Raw genomic sequence first — 16,414 nt, 5'->3', positions numbered from 1 at the left:
GAATGAATGAATGATGTCTTCCTGATAGAAATAGCAAGGCAGATAGTTATCACTGTTGTAAGGCATAGTAGGCTATAGTAGTAGACAGAGCAGTGAAGGTGTTGCATTTCTTAGTTGTGCTGCAGATTAAGTATTACTGCAATAGTTATTTAATTGACTAAATAAATGGGTTGAGACATCATAGAAAAATTAGGAAAAGTTCTATAGAGTCCAGCCTCAATATTCATTACAACACATCCTCCAAAAGATTTATGCTCTCTTGGGCTGGTAGTTTGAAGAACCAGATTTAAGAAGTAGCCATCCAAATGTACATTTTTTTTATGTTTGTCATAGATCATTGATTAGATTATAGACATAGGGATATTGAAATTAATTTTTAACATGTTCGGAGTCATTTGCAACGTTCAGTTCAAATGTCCTTATCCTCCTTCCTAATCATGAGAAAATAGGAGTTTTGTTCAGAGGGTAAACATCCAACAGTGTAATCAGCAGAAACGTAGGTGTCAGTGTGAACCTACTGTGCTAATTCGTCAGAAAATAATACCAATAACACTTCCAATAACACAGAAGTAGTTAACAAGCATACAACTTAAAGCAACAGTACTTATTTTGAGCTGTGTTTTAATAAATGACTAATTTGGATTCCTTTAATTTGAACTTTAATTTATGTGATGATATGTGGTCATGTAAAGGACAGATGTAAACAACCGTTTTCATTAACCACTCAGGCTGTCCACTAGTCACTTAGTGCTCTTGGTCAGAAACCCTGTGGAACAGGAAGGAAACCTTTTTGAGAGACACCATGGTAGCAGGCTTTTTATTGGTGTTGGTTGTGGTATTTGCAAAGTTTTTGCATGCCTTTTAGGTAGTCACCTACCACCTGCTAAATCCGTCTCAGTATATTTCTATGGTTTGTTAAAGGCATATCAAACCTATGAGTTGACATGACATGATATTCCCAGAATTTGGAATTTAAATGCACTGCATGTTTCTGCACAGATAAAATCGACATGCACTAAAGTACATTCTTCTGAAACACCATATGATGCACAGGTTACATGAACAGTGAACAATAACAGAGTATATTTGTCCCAGGGTTCACCACAATATGAGTTCTCTGCAATGTTGTTTATCCCATCATGCAAACTCCCCTCAAACACGAGATGGTTATAGTATTATAGTATTACAGTATGCAGTGCGCTTGGAGAAGCTGGAATGCTTCTAAATCATTTGACATTTTTCTGTGTACAATATGTATACTGAGGTTGGTTACCAAGCCAGTGTGCTTAAGAGCAGTGGGAGCTTATGGGAGACTGGGAGTTCTGGTAAGATGGATGGGAAGACTTAAGTTTATCCTTTCTAGTAAACTATCCCATCAGTGCAATCAAGATAATGGAATGCGTGCCAGTGGGGCTTACATTTACCTGTGAAAACGTTTTGAAAAGAAAAAGACATTCGCTATAATGACTGGGAGCTCTGTCACAAATTATTGGTTGGTTAGGTGAATATATTAACAGCTGTTTTTAATAGCTATGGTTTTAATTACCTCAAAATGTGTCAAGAGTGATTCAGATCTAGATGTGATTTTAGTCTATGTGTGGTTAGAAACAGTCAGCTATGAGATGTGCGTATATGTGTGACTGTGTGCGTATGTGACTATGTGTGTGTGTGAGTGTGCCTGTGTGTGTATGTGTGCATGTGTGCAGTTGGCTAAGGATGCGTCACGGGATTAGGGGCTGAGAAGCTCCTCCAGCTCCTTACGCTCCTGCAGAAGGGCAGCGCAACTCAACCGTGCGCGTATGTGTGTCTGAGTGTCTCCAGTGCGAGTCTCCCCGCCGCTCCGCATGCGACTCCCAGCTCGCTCATCTCCTCCAGGATGACCAGGGCTGGGGTTCCTCTGCTCCTCGTCGCAATCCACCTCTCCCTGGGTGAGTTTGGCCCGAGCCTCGGCCGTCCTTTTTGTTTGTTTGTGTGGTCTGCGCGGGTGGGTGGGTGGGTGGGTGCTTGGCTCCTGGACAGGCATGCACTGATTGCCTCTGTTAATCCTCTCAGCGTAATAAGAGTGCTATTGAGGAGGGGGGGTCTAAGTGTGAGCCTTACAACTGTTCTCTATCTCTAACTTTTTTTTGCTCTCCTTGTTGTTTTTCCCCCTCTCTTTCACCACGTTGTTCATTTGTTCACCTGCTCCTATAGCAAGTGAGTGCTGCTTGCATTAAAATGGGGTGTTGCACTCCTCAGTTTTTAATGCCGATGTCTCATGTTCACAACTGAACAGAGATATCATCACATACAAAGAGATCTTACTCTATCACTTAATTTACATTGCACTGTATACTGTTTTCAGGATTAGATACACTAGTACTCTGTAGTTTTATGAAAACATTTATGTGATTAAAGTTAGTACATATGTATATCTTTGGTCAACTGACATTGTTAAGCACACATATTTCTTTCAGGGCGGTCTGATTATGCTCCATATTTTTATGACAATGGGCCAAGCAGCCTCGATGGAAACATGGCTTTGTTCAGCTTATCAGAGGACACACCTGTGGGTGAGTGTTTCTGGCATGATAACAAGTGTGTGTGTGTGTGTGATAAAATACAGTAAGATTTTTTAGATTTTTGTAGTGTGGGGCTGGGATGAAGGGAGAGAGAAAGATCGAAGGAGAAAGAGAGGGGGATAGATTGAGAGCTGGAAAGATGTGGAAAAGAGGCGGAGAGGAGCTCCAGCGCTGTGTCAGTAGCTGTCTCACTGTGGGTGTGTCTGCAGTTCGGGCTGACTGTAGCCATGTCTGTAGTTCTGGCTGATTGTAGCTGTGTCTGTGGCTGTGTCAGTGGATGTGGATGTGGCGGCTGTGCTGCATGTGTGCGGCTGATGAGCAGACTGATCAGATGAGTGGATCCAGTAATGCCCTCCATACTGCGTGACGCACATGCCTGCTTAATAACAAGGACACAGACACAACCTCCAGCTCAAGCATATGCGTACAACAATAATTATTACCCACAAACCACTGGAGGTGGAAATGTGGTCTTATAGGTGATCAGAATTATACGAGAAAGAGTTTTTAACACACCAAGCATATACAGTATGTTATTGTTTGATATCCATAGTGACTCAAGAATATTTCTCTCTAATGTTTATTGGGTAATTTTATCTTTATTAAAAAATATTTTGGGGGGCTTTTATGCCTTAAAGCGGATAGGACAGTAAAGAGAGTGACAGGAAGTGGGAGTGGGAGAGAGAGATGCGGTGGGATCAAGAAATGACCCGGGTCGAACTCGAACCCAGGTCCCTGTTGCGCCATAATGTGGTCTGGGCGCTGTAGTTGTGTCATCCTTTCACCTTTTTGATACTGATGTACATATGGTGTCCGTCTCTGTCCTCTTGTGTGTTGTCCAGGCACACAGGTATTCGTGCTCAATGGCACTGACCCAGAGGGAGACCCTGTGCGGTACGGCGTGGCCTTTGAGAAGGGCACTAAGGAATACTTCAAAGTTGACCCCAAGTCGGGCAACGTGACTCTCGTCTCTGAGTTAGACAGAGAGGTATGTTGTCAAGATGAGGTGAGAACAAGTTTGTTTGTTTGTTTGCTGTGCCTGAGTGACAGGTGACATTGTATTGTTTCTTTTTGTGTTTAGCAACAAGGCGAGATTGCGGTTCTTGTCAGTATTACAGATGGAAGGAATAAGGTGAGCCAACAGTTGAGAAATCGACTGTTTGTCCCCCCAAAAAAAAAAAAAGCGATCACAGCTACACAGTTGAGTGTCTTTGCTCTAACCGCTCTAATCTCGGCCTGTCACGTAGGTGGTGGAGAAAGTAAGAGTGTTCATCACAGATGCCAACGATGAGCCACCTGAATTTCTCAATTTGCCATTCATAGTGGACGTCCCCGAGGTCAGTATGAGTATCACGGCACAAAATTAGCTTATCAGCTCTGGCAACCAGAAGTCAGTGGCTACAACCCAGTCATGCTTATCAGGTTAAAACCACATGACATGTACTTAACATTCTTAAGTTTATAATTTATATATGAAGCTGATGTTTTAAATAGTATAATAATTATTTGTCTCTGAAAGTGAATACAATTATGAGGGTGTAGTGCATTTCCTCCCTTAATTCTGTGACAATGGACCTATGCCAGATTCTTCTATCATAATTAAATTATTTTTACAGGTAAATGGACACAAATGTCCTCTCACTCTATCTATATTCTATCTTATACTTAGGACACTTCAGAAGGCACCAGCCTCTATAAGGTCCAGGCAGTGGACCGAGATTTGGGATCTGGAGGCAGTGTCAGTTACTACCTACAGGTAACCTAGCTCTGAGTACCTGGCTTGTTTACATCCCCATAAAATGGTGTGTCCCCATATGACCGTTAGACTAGTATTTCATCCATGTATACTGTAGAAATGCATCCAGGCACGAATAAAGAAAATTGTGTCACTGTATGAGGAAGGGGGGAACTATTAATTTCAGTAGCACAGTGCAGTTAGAAAATGTGCTGCTACCTCAGTGGATTAAATTTCAATTACATTTGAGCAAGGTACTGAGGGCTAAGCCGCAGCTTAGGCCTGTCTTTGGCTGGCACTGGACAGGAGCGCGCACTGTTCACGTGGCAACGGTGACTCACACAAAAAGGCTGACGGGATTTTCTGAAACATTCAGCAACAGCCATTTCAAGAAAATAGCTTTTTTTGTTATGGATTATAATGAAGTGACAATGATAGAGAAAGAGAGAGAGAGAATGAGATAAAAGCATCTGAAGGATGAAAGCATTAGAACATTTGGAATTCAAAGAATTATCTCAGGGCTTGGGGTGCCTCTGATGTCCTCTACTGTGTGCAGATACTTTACCTGTTTTTAGAAGGGTTAGTCATCAAAACATTGCTTATACTGATCATTGTTAATATATCACCACTCTTTCCCTCCATCACTCCCTCTCTCTCCTTCCCTCTCTCTCTCGCTATCTTGCTAACCACAGAGTTCTCCCACCACTAAGTTCACCATAGACAGCCACAGTGGGGTCTTGCGCATAAAACCTGGTGAGAAACTGGACTATGAGACAACCAGGACCCACTTCCTTACTGTGGTGGCCAAGGTGAGTCTCCCTCTCCCCCCCGCTGTGTCCTGAAGTGAGGGATCAAAGGTTAATGTCCACCTTGCAACCCTCAATGGCTGGAATTATGTCACCATGACAACATGACTGGGATGGATTAATTACCTGATGTCATGAATGGGTATATTTTGAAGAACTGGAGTATAATCTTTATAAATCTAGTAAATTCACATTATAGATAATATTATTCCACAATCATCCCAAATACTGTACTGTAATACTTATTCCACTCTATCTGGTGGTAGTTAATAGTTGCTCATAGACCCCTGCAACGTGCTGTTCTTGTTGTCCAGGGGCTTACTGTGTACGGTCTCTCTGACATTATCCGCTATCTAATGACCCTTAAGAGTCCATATGTCTCTCTCTTAATCCCCTGCCTCAGGATGGGGGAGGCAAGTATAATGAGAAGTACCAGGTGATGTCCTCCACCGCCACTGTCACCATCAACGTCCTGGACTCCCAGGATACTCCTCCTGCATTTGTGGGAACACCCTACTTTGGCTATGTGTATGAGGTTTCTGTGCCTGTAAGTAAAGCAGTAGCTCAAGTCTCACTTAAAGTAGGAGCAGTTTCCTGCACATGGATTGAGACAAGTTCAAGAAAATGGAAATCTCACTTGAAAAAAAAAAGCTTTTAGTCTAGAAATAGGCTTAATCCATGTATTGGAAACTGGCCTAAAATATTTAGAGGTATACTTGTCATAGATTAGGCCATTATTCAATTGTTTGAAAATAACCATTTCCCACGGCTAATTATCGAGGATAAAAATTACAAAAAAATATTGTTTCAGGGCTCAGAGATCTTCACAGTCTTAGCCAAAGATGGAGATGAGGGCAATCCGAATCCTATCCACTACTCCTTCATGAATGGTAAGCATCTAAGGTGTTGTTTCCAAAACAAAGCCCAGTGAAATTAGCAAAAGTAGCAGAGAGCTCAACATCCCCTAAATCAAGAAAAAACCCACAACTCATTATGACACATTTAAAAATATAAAATGCAAATAGGAAAGCTCCAAAGAACAGAACCATGCTGGTGGAGCTAATGTGTTTGTTACTGTTGCCACACTATGAGTTGTACACTATTTTATGCCTAACCTAATGGACGAATGTGTTTGTATCATCCAGGAAGTGGAGGGTACTTCAGCATTAACAGCACCAGCGGATGCATTAGTCTACTGACCTATCCAGTCCAGCTGAGGAATGAACTCTTTGAACTCAAAGTCAAGGTGAAGGTCACAGTCCATTAAGATGCAGTTAAACACTGTCCAAAACACACTAACATTACATGAATGTCACATTATAATGTCCCATATTGAGAAATCTCCTCTGTATCTTTCTGACCTTTTTATTGTTTTGTTTTCCTAAGGCATCTGAGCTGGGACCAGAGAATGAGGAACTTAGCTATGCGATCACCATGGTGACTATCCGAGTAGTTGACCTAAATAATCACCCCCCAACATTCTATGGGGAGAACGGTCCTCAAAGTCGATTTGAGCTGACCATGTACGAACACCCACCGGAAGGGGAGATTCTACGAGGCCTGAAAATCACTGTCAATGATTCAGACCAGGTAGAGTGTATGACTCTTCATGTGTGAGTTTGTCATCAGATAAAGAATCACAGCTTGATAGCCACTTGATCTTTGATAGCTAGAACAAGTTCACTAAGCTTAGGTCCTGTATTATAAGATGCATTTCATCAAAATATGTATATGTATGAGAAAATGTCAAACTGAGGACCATGTTTTTGCAGTGCCTGGTATTTAATGGTCTATAAGAGTCACAGCATGATGTGATATTTCAGATCTCTCTCTTTCTCTCTGTCTCTCTCTCTCACTTGGTGTTTCTCTCCATATCTTATGGTTGTTGTTCCATATATATATGGTTGTTGATTGTGTAGTAAACATTTACTCAGTTCACTTTAGAGTTATTAAAAGTCACAAAACTCAGAGTACCATTCTGAACAACTGAATTATTGTTTAATGAATCCTAGATAGTTAGTAATGAAGGCAAAAGTTAATGTGCACACAATGGGAATGGTTATGTCACCATTTCCTAAAATATGCTGTGGCAGCCCCCCTGAAAGTGAGCAGATTGCTGCTCCATGTTTTTGGCTAGTATAACTAGAACAGTTTATTTCTGGGCTCTTATTAGATGTGTTTGCATGAAACAATTAAAGTAATGGACTTTGGCTTTTAAGTATTTTTTCCATGATAGCTTGTTTTTGTTGATCTGAAAATGACTCTAACAGACCCTCCAACAAGATGTGATCACAGCAAATCACTTTATCCCTCACGGTTCAAATGCTTTTTGTCCTTTGTCTGACTGCAAACACAAAGTGTATAATCCTCCGTTCCTGGGTATTTGGGCAACATTTCCTCTTTGCTCTGTCCGGCAGGGAGCCAACGCAAAGTTTAAGCTGAGGCTAGTTGGACCGGGCCGAGTACTCAGAGTCGTCCCCCAGACTGTCCTCAACGAGGCCCAGGTCACCATCATCGTGGAGAACTCCACTGCCATCGACTATGAGAAATACCAGTTCATAGCATTTAAGGTGCGAGAATGCCTGCAAACATCACAGGGGAAGGGTGAAGGAGTAGACTTTAGCAGACAGGACTAAGCAGCAAGAGTGAAATTACTTGTTGAGCATTTGTTATTTTTTGGTAAATAATTACAGCTAGCTATTATGGCTATATCTATTACACAGTACTAGCTACTATAGTATTGGTTCTTAAATGCTGAATACATTTTTATTTTAACTGTCATTTCTACGGTTTCATTTACTTTTCAGTAGTAGTCTGTAAATCCGTTGTTTAGTTTCTTGTATAATTCTTTTAACCCACTTTTAACATTTCTACCTTCCATAATTGTATAATTTTCCCTAGCTCTTGGCAGTTGAGATTGACACTCCAGAGAGGTTCAGCGCTACAGCCGACATCATCATCAACCTGATTGACACCAACGACAACACGCCCAAGTTCTCCTCCGAGTACTACATCGCCAGGATTCCTGAGAACTCCCCTGGAGGATCCAATGTCGTGGCTGTGACAGTACGTTTGACAGAATTCGGCACCACAAAGAGAGAGAGAGAGAGTGTGTGAGAGTGTGTGTGTGTGTGTGTGAAGGGGTAATTGGGACAGCAGTCTGGCATTAGGCCCTGATCTCTAACCTATGCATTTGTTTCGCCCACCAGACAGGATGCTCTGGAGATCAAATCCCACCACACACATTTTCACACTGTTACTGTCAAACATGCTCACACACACACACACACACACACACACACACACACACACACACACACACACAGTATCAGCCACTTACAATCAGTTAAATGGATCCTGTGGTGGCTTCGGTCCATTCACAGTTCATTCTCTGGTCTGTCAACTTATATAATGAAGACAGATAATAGAGAAACCACAATAACTCATTCTAGTCTGTCTCTAATCTATCAGCCTTTTATATGGACACAGTTTTGACTCTACCCTGGGCTCCTTCATTCAGTTGTGTTTCAGATCCCTTAAAGGTTGTATCAGCGATTTCAGGCCAAAAAACGCCCAAACATAAATGATCACATTCATCTAATCTTTCCTAACGATCCGCTAGCTGCCTGCCCCATAAGCAGGCCGTTAAAAAAATGTGTCTCTGTAGGCAGCCTAAGCTCCAAGATCTGTACACAAAAACAATTGCTACCAACAAGTGTTGGCAACCACTCAAAGGCAAAATAAAGTGTTCCAACCAATAACCGACGAGATGCGCGTTTAGGAGAGTTTCAATTGCACGGGAGGGAGGGGGAGGGGAGTAGCAAGCTAGCTCTCTGTTTTGTTTGAAAATCAACAGAAGTGACGTTACCCCGCCATCGCTGATACAACCTTTAAAGCACATACACAGCAGTTGTATCAGTGATTTTGTTTGTTTGTTTGTTTGTTTGTTTGTGTGCTTGAGCGCATGTTTGTTTGCTTTCCAGGCCTCCGATCCTGACTCTGGGCTGTGGGGTGAAGTGAAGTACTCCATTTATGGATCAGGAGCTGATCTGTGAGTATCGAGAGTGACCCCTCTCTCACACGCCAATTGTCAGCATTAGCTGTACTATTAGTACAGGGGCGCCCAAATCCGTCCCCACTCCTGGACGTCATGGCAACAGACCACTGCCAATATAGCAGATATGATCACTTATGCAATATCATTAATTCTAATGCACCCATAATAACTCATTTACACAGAGAGCGTGGAAATCCCTGTGACAGCAGAGGATGACCTTTATGCCACATTGTCTTACAGCGTAATTTTTAATCGCTGGCTTTCATCTAAAAAATATGTGAATTAATATGCGCCATAAATGTGAGAGAGACCTATAGGGATTTTTGAATATCCTTGTCGTTGTTCATTATCCTTGAAAGGTTAGAGGTTCGGAGATTAAGCATGTATTGTGGCAGTTTTTGTTGGTAGCACCTGATTGGTGGCAAAAATCCATTACATTTAGAATGGGAACGCGCTTTTAGGCTCATTTTGACACAATGTGTCGGTAATATTTCAGTCAGCATTGTCATTTCTGTTTAAATATTCCTGTGAATATTTTTGCACTGTTGATGCGCACACCAGGGCAGATTGCAGATATGCACAGCTGATGTTTGACTTCTAGACTTCAATCAGACTCAAGCAGTGTGTGTGTGTGTGTGTGTGTGTGTGTGTGTGTGTGTGTGTGTGTGTGTGTGTGTGTGTGTGTGTGTGTGTACGTGCGTGTACGTGTACGTGTGTGTGTGTGTCTGTGTGTGCTGTGTGAGTGTGTCTGACCAAGATCCCATAATAGAAGAGCAGGTGATGCATCATGGGTAGTGGCCAGTCCATGGCGGCCATGTTTATTGAGGAGGTGGTCACTTGGCTACACACAAGGGGCACATGGCTGCTTTGGCTGTCCTCCTTAACATGAATCGCTTCACTCCTCCACAAACAGCTTAGGGATGGCAGCAAGGTGTTAACTAAGCTCATGATTGGATTGCAGCAGTAATAATAGACACCCAAGTCTGGCTGCTATGGCTGGGGCCAATTAGCAAGCAGTATGACAGCTGGGGGTAGAAACACTCACTGACACTCTCAGGAGCTATCAGAGCTGGGTGAACAGAAATGTGCAAATTTATGCCTCTTTTCTGCATATGCTCTCGACAAAGCAGCAGTCAAATTATAAACGTGTGAATCCTGACAGATTCCGGGCGGAGTGCGATTTTTCACAAGGAAACGTCTATAGAGAGGCGAAAGATGGGGGGGGGGGGCAGCCAAATAAAAGTGGCCTTTCAGAAAAAAGATGTTTACAGAATGTGATCCGTTTGGTTTGGTGGAGTTTTTCAGTGTCCAGCTATGACAGGGCAGATTCTGCCCCTCTTTTTAATCCAAGATTAAGTGATTCCATGGAACACTGCCATACACAAGTGAGAGCTGATTTTCTATGTTTTTATTTTTATTTTATCTAATCCTCAACAATGGAACAGCCATTTTCTCTAACTCGGTCCCACTCTTACCTCCTGAATTAGTCACCTCTCACGCATGTACATTCATTAGTCATTTGAGATCAATAGGAGTGAGTCCACATCTCTTTTGGTAGAACGACTAACGACCCAGTCATTACACAGCATAGTTATGCATGATATCAATCCCAATCCATCAGCAGTTAACCTCAACAGTCTCCCTGACTTCAAGCTGGCAAACATCCTCCCCCTATTCTTGTCCACAACCAGCTGTCTCCTTCTAGTTGACCAGATGAGCATAAATGACCATGTGGTCCCTCTCTCTCAGGTTCCTCATCCACTCCACGTCTGGCATTATCTACACCCAGGCCTGGGCCAGTCTGGACGCTGAGGTGAAGTCCAAGTACAACTTCTATGTGAAGGCTGAGGACACGGAGGGAAAGTACAGTCTGGCCGAAGTCTTTGTCACGGTGTTGGATCTCAATGATCATCCTCCTGAATTCAACGACAACTTCCTGGAGAAGACCATGATCATTGGTGCCCCAGTGCAAATACAGGTGTGTCAATGGTGGAGTGAAAGTGAAAGCAAGAAATCAGGCTAAGACACCAGCTGACAGTTCATTTGATTATTCATTTAAGGTCATTTGCCTTTTAAAATCATATCTAGCCTAGTATAAGGGTTAGTGACAATTAATCTGTGATAATTACAATTATTCATTGGAAAAAAAATTATCAGTTTGAAATCAATGGCATCTTCGACTACAAGTCTAGAAATCAAACTATATCGTACTAATTTTTTCTCTGGCTGTGTTGTAAATCTGAGCAGGCTGTGGACGAGGATGCTGAGGAGCCCAACAATGTCATTGAGTACTCCATCATGAGAGCTGACCCCGACAACATATTTGAGATCAATGGGGCCACAGGAGAGATCAAGCTCAAACCCTACATCAAGTCTCTGGAGATTGTGCACAACATCACCAAGCAGAGGGACTGCAAGTGGTCCCTGGTAGTCCAAGCCCGCGACCGAGGAAAACCATCATTTAGCACAACGGCGGTGTTGAAGATTGACATAACTGAGGCGGTAAGATTCCACTTCATCCTCTCAACTGGTTGAAATTGTTTTATTTATAATCAGAAATTTTGAAATGTAGCAGATTAGAGGGTATTTAATCCTGGGATTTTCCAACAGGGAAACTTTGACCTACCTGAGGCCTAGCAAGCTATGGCTAACTATAGATTTAGTTCCTGTTGTTATTTCTGTACATAATTCTACAGTAGCTTTGGCTTGCAAGCTTTCCATTCATCCACCCATATAGTTTCCAGGTCCTTCAGATTTGGAGTGTGTCTTCAGTGGGCAGTGTCCTTCATAAGTCTTTTTCACTTTGTTGTGTTGTGTGTTGTGTTGTGTGTTGTTGTTGTTGTTGTTGTCTTTCAGATCAAAGAGCGCATTATTTCATACTTCTTGGGCCTCAGGAAGCGTCCCGGGACTGTTTTTGGAATTTGTCTGGGCACTCTCTCGGTCACTGTTTCAATAACAGTCCTTATTTCCACCATTTTGTACTGGAACTCGGTCCGCAGGGCTCGGGTCCATCCTGAAGCCACTTTCCGAAAGATCATACGCAGGGCAACACCGTGACCCCTCTGCTTCTAGATTATACTGTTCTATCATTTCATACAAAATATACTCCACTTGAAAAAATATCTATTTTTGTAAAGTTTAACAACTTTAATAAGCATAATAATGTGTCTGTAAAAGAGTACCTGAGCACACCCCATAGATTCTATTCTTTCTATTGTATTATTTTATGTACAGTTTTTTTTTCATCCAGTCATTAAGCACTATGTGCTCCGATTTATTTATTCATATATATTTTCTTTCTCTCTCAGTTTGATTTTATATATATATTTGAATATAAACTCTTTGGTGAAAATCATAATACACTAATATTGAGTATTTCCATTAGCGTTGCATTACCAGACAACTTTTAACGACTTACTCTTTAACCAAGATCATTGAGATCCTTTAGAAAAGGGAAGTAGAGGGCCTCCTATGTCCTAACAGTTCCTCTGGTCTACGCTGTTCCTCTGCCAATCAACTGGGACAGTGTGAGAAAACAATGTCCAGTTACAGCACTACTCTACCAATGTGCATTCAGTCCTATTGGCCTGCCCTTAGCCTGGCCTGGGTCCACACGTTCCCTGGGAACTTTTAATGGGTCATTACTGGAGGGGAAAAGAACACATGTTCGAGGCAGCATACTACAGAGCATACAATGTTCCCATTGTGTGCTGGTCAGGACATGGTGGACAGTGGCAGGCACACACAGAGACACAGCCCATCTGCACTGCACTGCACTGCCAGACGCACTTGTGACATCCTGTACTGTGTGTAGAGACCCCCATAGTCTTCTCCCCAATAGATTTAAGTGTGTAGAATAGTTTATTGTGTGTGTGAACGTGTGTGTGCATATACAGCTATGTGTATGTGTATGTAAATGTGTGTGTGCTTGTGTGTTTGTTGTGTGTGTGTGTGTGTGTGAGTGTGTGTGTGTGTGTGTGTGTGTGTTTGTGTGTGTGTTTGTGTAAGTGTGTGTGTGTGTGTAAGTGTGTGTGTAAGTGTGTGTGTGTTTGTGTAAGTGTGTGTGTGTAAGTGTATGTATACGTGTGTTATGTGGATGTGAGTGTTACTATGTCTGTTTCCAAGTATGTGTTTGTGTATATTTTTGTGAGTGTGGAAGTCTTTAACATGTGGTTATGTGTACGTATACAGCACATATGTTCTACATGTCAACATAAATAGTTAGATATGTATTGTTGTGCTTGTGAATAGATGTGTATGGTTAATCCCTGAGCTGATGTTGTGGCCTCCTCTGCCAGTGCGGTGCTGTCTAACGCTCCTGCAGTAGTCTTGCATGCATGAGTCGGGTTGGTGTGTGTGGACCATGAGCCTGATTAGTTTTCTTTCTGTGCTCTTTTACAGACCCCCCTCAAGGGGCCCATGGCGGCCTTTTTAATGCAGAGTAGAGAGAATCCATTGAAAGCCCTAGGCATGATGGCTGGGTTCATTAGTATTATGGTCCTAGTGACTATCTTGATCTCCACGGCTATGTTCATGCGCAACACAAAGTCGAACAGGATCATGCCAGCGCGGCGCATCATCCGCAGGAGGCAGCCGGAACCCCCGAGGAGCTTCAATTTCTTCCGGACGCCTTTCAGTCGGCCCGACAGCGCGGGCGACGACCTCGACCTCGAAGACCCGGACGACGGCGGTGGTGAGAACGTCGTGAGCCCCAGCGGCCAGAACGTCAACCTGAACAACAACAGCGGCCGGCCCAAACCCCCGCCGCCCAGTGCCCCGAGACTGCCCCCTCCTCCAGCCACCAACTACAGGCCCAATGAAAGGCAGCGGCCGGTGCCCACCATATCGGGCTCGTTGGCATCCAAGGGCTCCAAGAAGAAGAGACCTGACTCTGAGAGCGTCAGCAACGCACTGGTCTCCGAGCTGAAGATGAAACTAGAGCAGAAGATACAGGAGGCAAACAAAAGCTATTATTACTGACCCCTGCCCCCAAACATACGGTCATTACTGTACATACCAAGCGTTTTTTCAAGAGAGCCGTGCTTTTTGAAGGCCTCTTCAGGGCATTCACCTTTCCACTGGCCTGTCAAAGACAAACTGTCCCTTGGTGACTCACTCATGAATGTTTGACTAATTTGGTCAAATTGTCAAATCTACTTTTTCGCCGTCTTTTGACAGAAAATCCCTCCATCCTTTCAGATAACATCCTACCTCCCTTCCACCTTGCTAAATTCTCACATTATGTCCAGGAGAGCCGGCCGGCCACTCTAATCTAAACACCACTCGTTTTTCATACAAAAAAAGCCAGCCGGTAGGTTTTTGGGAGGAGATTTTTAAAGCCCGATTTATCGCGTCTTAAGAGTTAGTTCACTCGGATGTTCCAGTCAGATGGCTGCTCCTGTAGGGTGCTGGAGACTTGGGAGAGGCTAGGCAGGGGGAGGGCAGGGAAGAGTGGAGGTAGAGGTGGAGGTGGAGGTGAAGATGGAGGTGGAGGTGGAGGTGAAGATGGAGGTGGAGGTGGAGGTGAAGATGGACTCAGTGTCGAGGAGTTGAAGCGTGTGAGGACCTTCGTTACTGTACTGCCATCTTCAGGTGTAAGACTGGCAAACCCGTAGCAGGTATGTCGGAGCTGCTTACTAATGGACTGCATGCTTAGGCACTTAGGATGTGGAAATCCTTCATATTTTAAAACACCTTTTTATTTGAAAGGTTTAGTGTTTTGAATTGAAAAAAGGCCACTGACATAACAGATTGTTCTTGTACTGACTGCTTTTATTGAATGGAGATTTTGATTGTATTGTAACTGCCAAACCATGTGATGTGAATGTGATGAATTTAACTCGATTTTTTTCTGTTAGTAGTTTTTTTTACATTTTTCCACACTTTTGAGTAAAGGAATGTTCTTTCTGTGGCATGATCTATTAGTATTATGCTACATGCACTGGGTGCATTACTCTAAGCTCATTGCAAAATTGTACACAAGAAAACAACAGATGTAAGGCATTCCAACCAGTCACTCAATCAACAACGCATGAGATCCTGTTTTTAATCATCACATGTACGTCAGGAATCACTCAGCAGTGTTTGCATTTGTGTCTGTGTGTCTGTGTGTCTGTGTGTGTGTGTGTGTGTGTGTGTGTGTGTGTGTGTGTGTGTGTGTGTGTGTGTGTGTGTGTGTGTGTGTGTGTGTGTGTGTGCATGCATGTGAATGATTTTGCTTGTAAGCAGATTTATTTCAGCTCAAGACATCTAAAGGAGTACTTGCTTGCCATTCTATGCTTAAAGGGCATGCAGTGGGTGTGATTACAGATTGTCAATCAACAAGCAGATTTAGTCCCTGCTGGGTCATTCAGTCATCTGGCCCTTCAACCCATCCAACCCTTTGTCCAGAAACTTTTAGTTACACGCACAGCCATAGACAAGCTTTTATATGATGCATCCTCTTTTTTGTGTCTTTATAACGTATATAATGTATTTTTTAAAAGTTATTTCTTTCTGATTACTTTGCTTCAGCAGTGTATTGCATGTTTGTAAGGTCAGGGTAATTCCTGCCAAGGCTATATATCAGTCTGTTTTAAACACAGTGAGCAAGTGAAGCCATTGTGGTTGCTGAGGAATATCACTTGCATGGTAAAAAGATTTATGCACACTCTCACAAATTACGTTGCAGGTGCTAAAAGAAAGAGTCATGCAAACTGGCTGTCATACTCTGTAAATTCATGAAGACAAACATGCAGTGCAAAATAAAACATCTTTAACACATTAAAGTATGTTAAAACTACTTTGAACATATACAATATATAAATAGAAATGTGATGTTCAATTAGAGTCAGTAATATAATGATGTTGCATTGTAAAAAGCTTCTCTGTTTTAAAACAATGTTACTGAGAAATTCAGAAGTTCGGTACACCTGTAGATTTTTCTTGACATTGTTCAAGTTATGGTGAATTTGTTGTGCTTTTATCATCATAAAAGCACAGTGAATATCATGTTACTCTCTCTCTCTCTCTCTCTCTCTCTCTCTCTCTCTCTCTCTCTCCCTCTCTCTCTCTCTCTCTCTCTCTCTCTCTCTCTCTCTCTCTCTCTCTCTCTCTCTCTCTCTCTCTCCCTTCAGTGATGTCTTTATATTGTCTTTGTATTTATTGTTTTGAATAAATATTTTAAAAACAACACTTTCATACTCTCTCCTGCCGTGATTGGGTCATTTAAGCAATATTACCCTCTGATCTGGATGTAATCAAATCAATTAATTTG

General features: G+C 42.5%; 1 protein-coding gene across 3 annotated transcripts; it reads left to right on the top strand.

The window, feature by feature from the left end:
• The first annotated feature begins 1,668 nt into the window (after positions 1-1,668).
• Positions 1,669-16,332, top strand: LOC125287131 (cadherin-related family member 1-like). Of its 3 annotated transcripts, none has more exons than XM_048232669.1 (18): positions 1,669-1,928; positions 2,194-2,196; positions 2,457-2,552; positions 3,404-3,549; positions 3,643-3,693; positions 3,809-3,898; positions 4,231-4,317; positions 4,989-5,105; positions 5,506-5,649; positions 5,914-5,992; positions 6,248-6,348; positions 6,489-6,692; positions 7,520-7,672; positions 8,004-8,168; positions 9,086-9,153; positions 10,909-11,137; positions 11,407-11,661; positions 12,016-13,120. In XM_048232669.1, exons 1-18 carry the CDS (start codon positions 1,877-1,879, stop codon positions 12,214-12,216), a joined length of 2,241 nt encoding a protein of 746 aa, XP_048088626.1. In that variant the 5' UTR covers positions 1,669-1,876; the 3' UTR covers positions 12,217-13,120. The 3 variants fall into 3 exon arrangements, with proteins under 3 accessions (XP_048088626.1, XP_048088624.1, XP_048088625.1); XM_048232667.1 differs by lacking the exon at positions 12,016-13,120 and adding an exon at positions 13,561-16,332 and having other exon boundaries at positions 1,670-1,928; XM_048232668.1 differs by lacking the exons at positions 2,194-2,196; positions 12,016-13,120 and adding an exon at positions 13,561-16,332 and having other exon boundaries at positions 1,670-1,928.
• The last annotated feature ends 82 nt before the right edge of the window (positions 16,333-16,414 follow it).

Source organism: Alosa alosa, chromosome 22 (genome assembly GCF_017589495.1).
Source record: "Alosa alosa isolate M-15738 ecotype Scorff River chromosome 22, AALO_Geno_1.1, whole genome shotgun sequence".
NCBI lineage: Eukaryota > Metazoa > Chordata > Actinopteri > Clupeiformes > Clupeidae > Alosa > Alosa alosa.
Note: the sequence above shows the minus strand (reverse complement) of the source record. Positions and strands in the feature narration are given on the sequence as shown.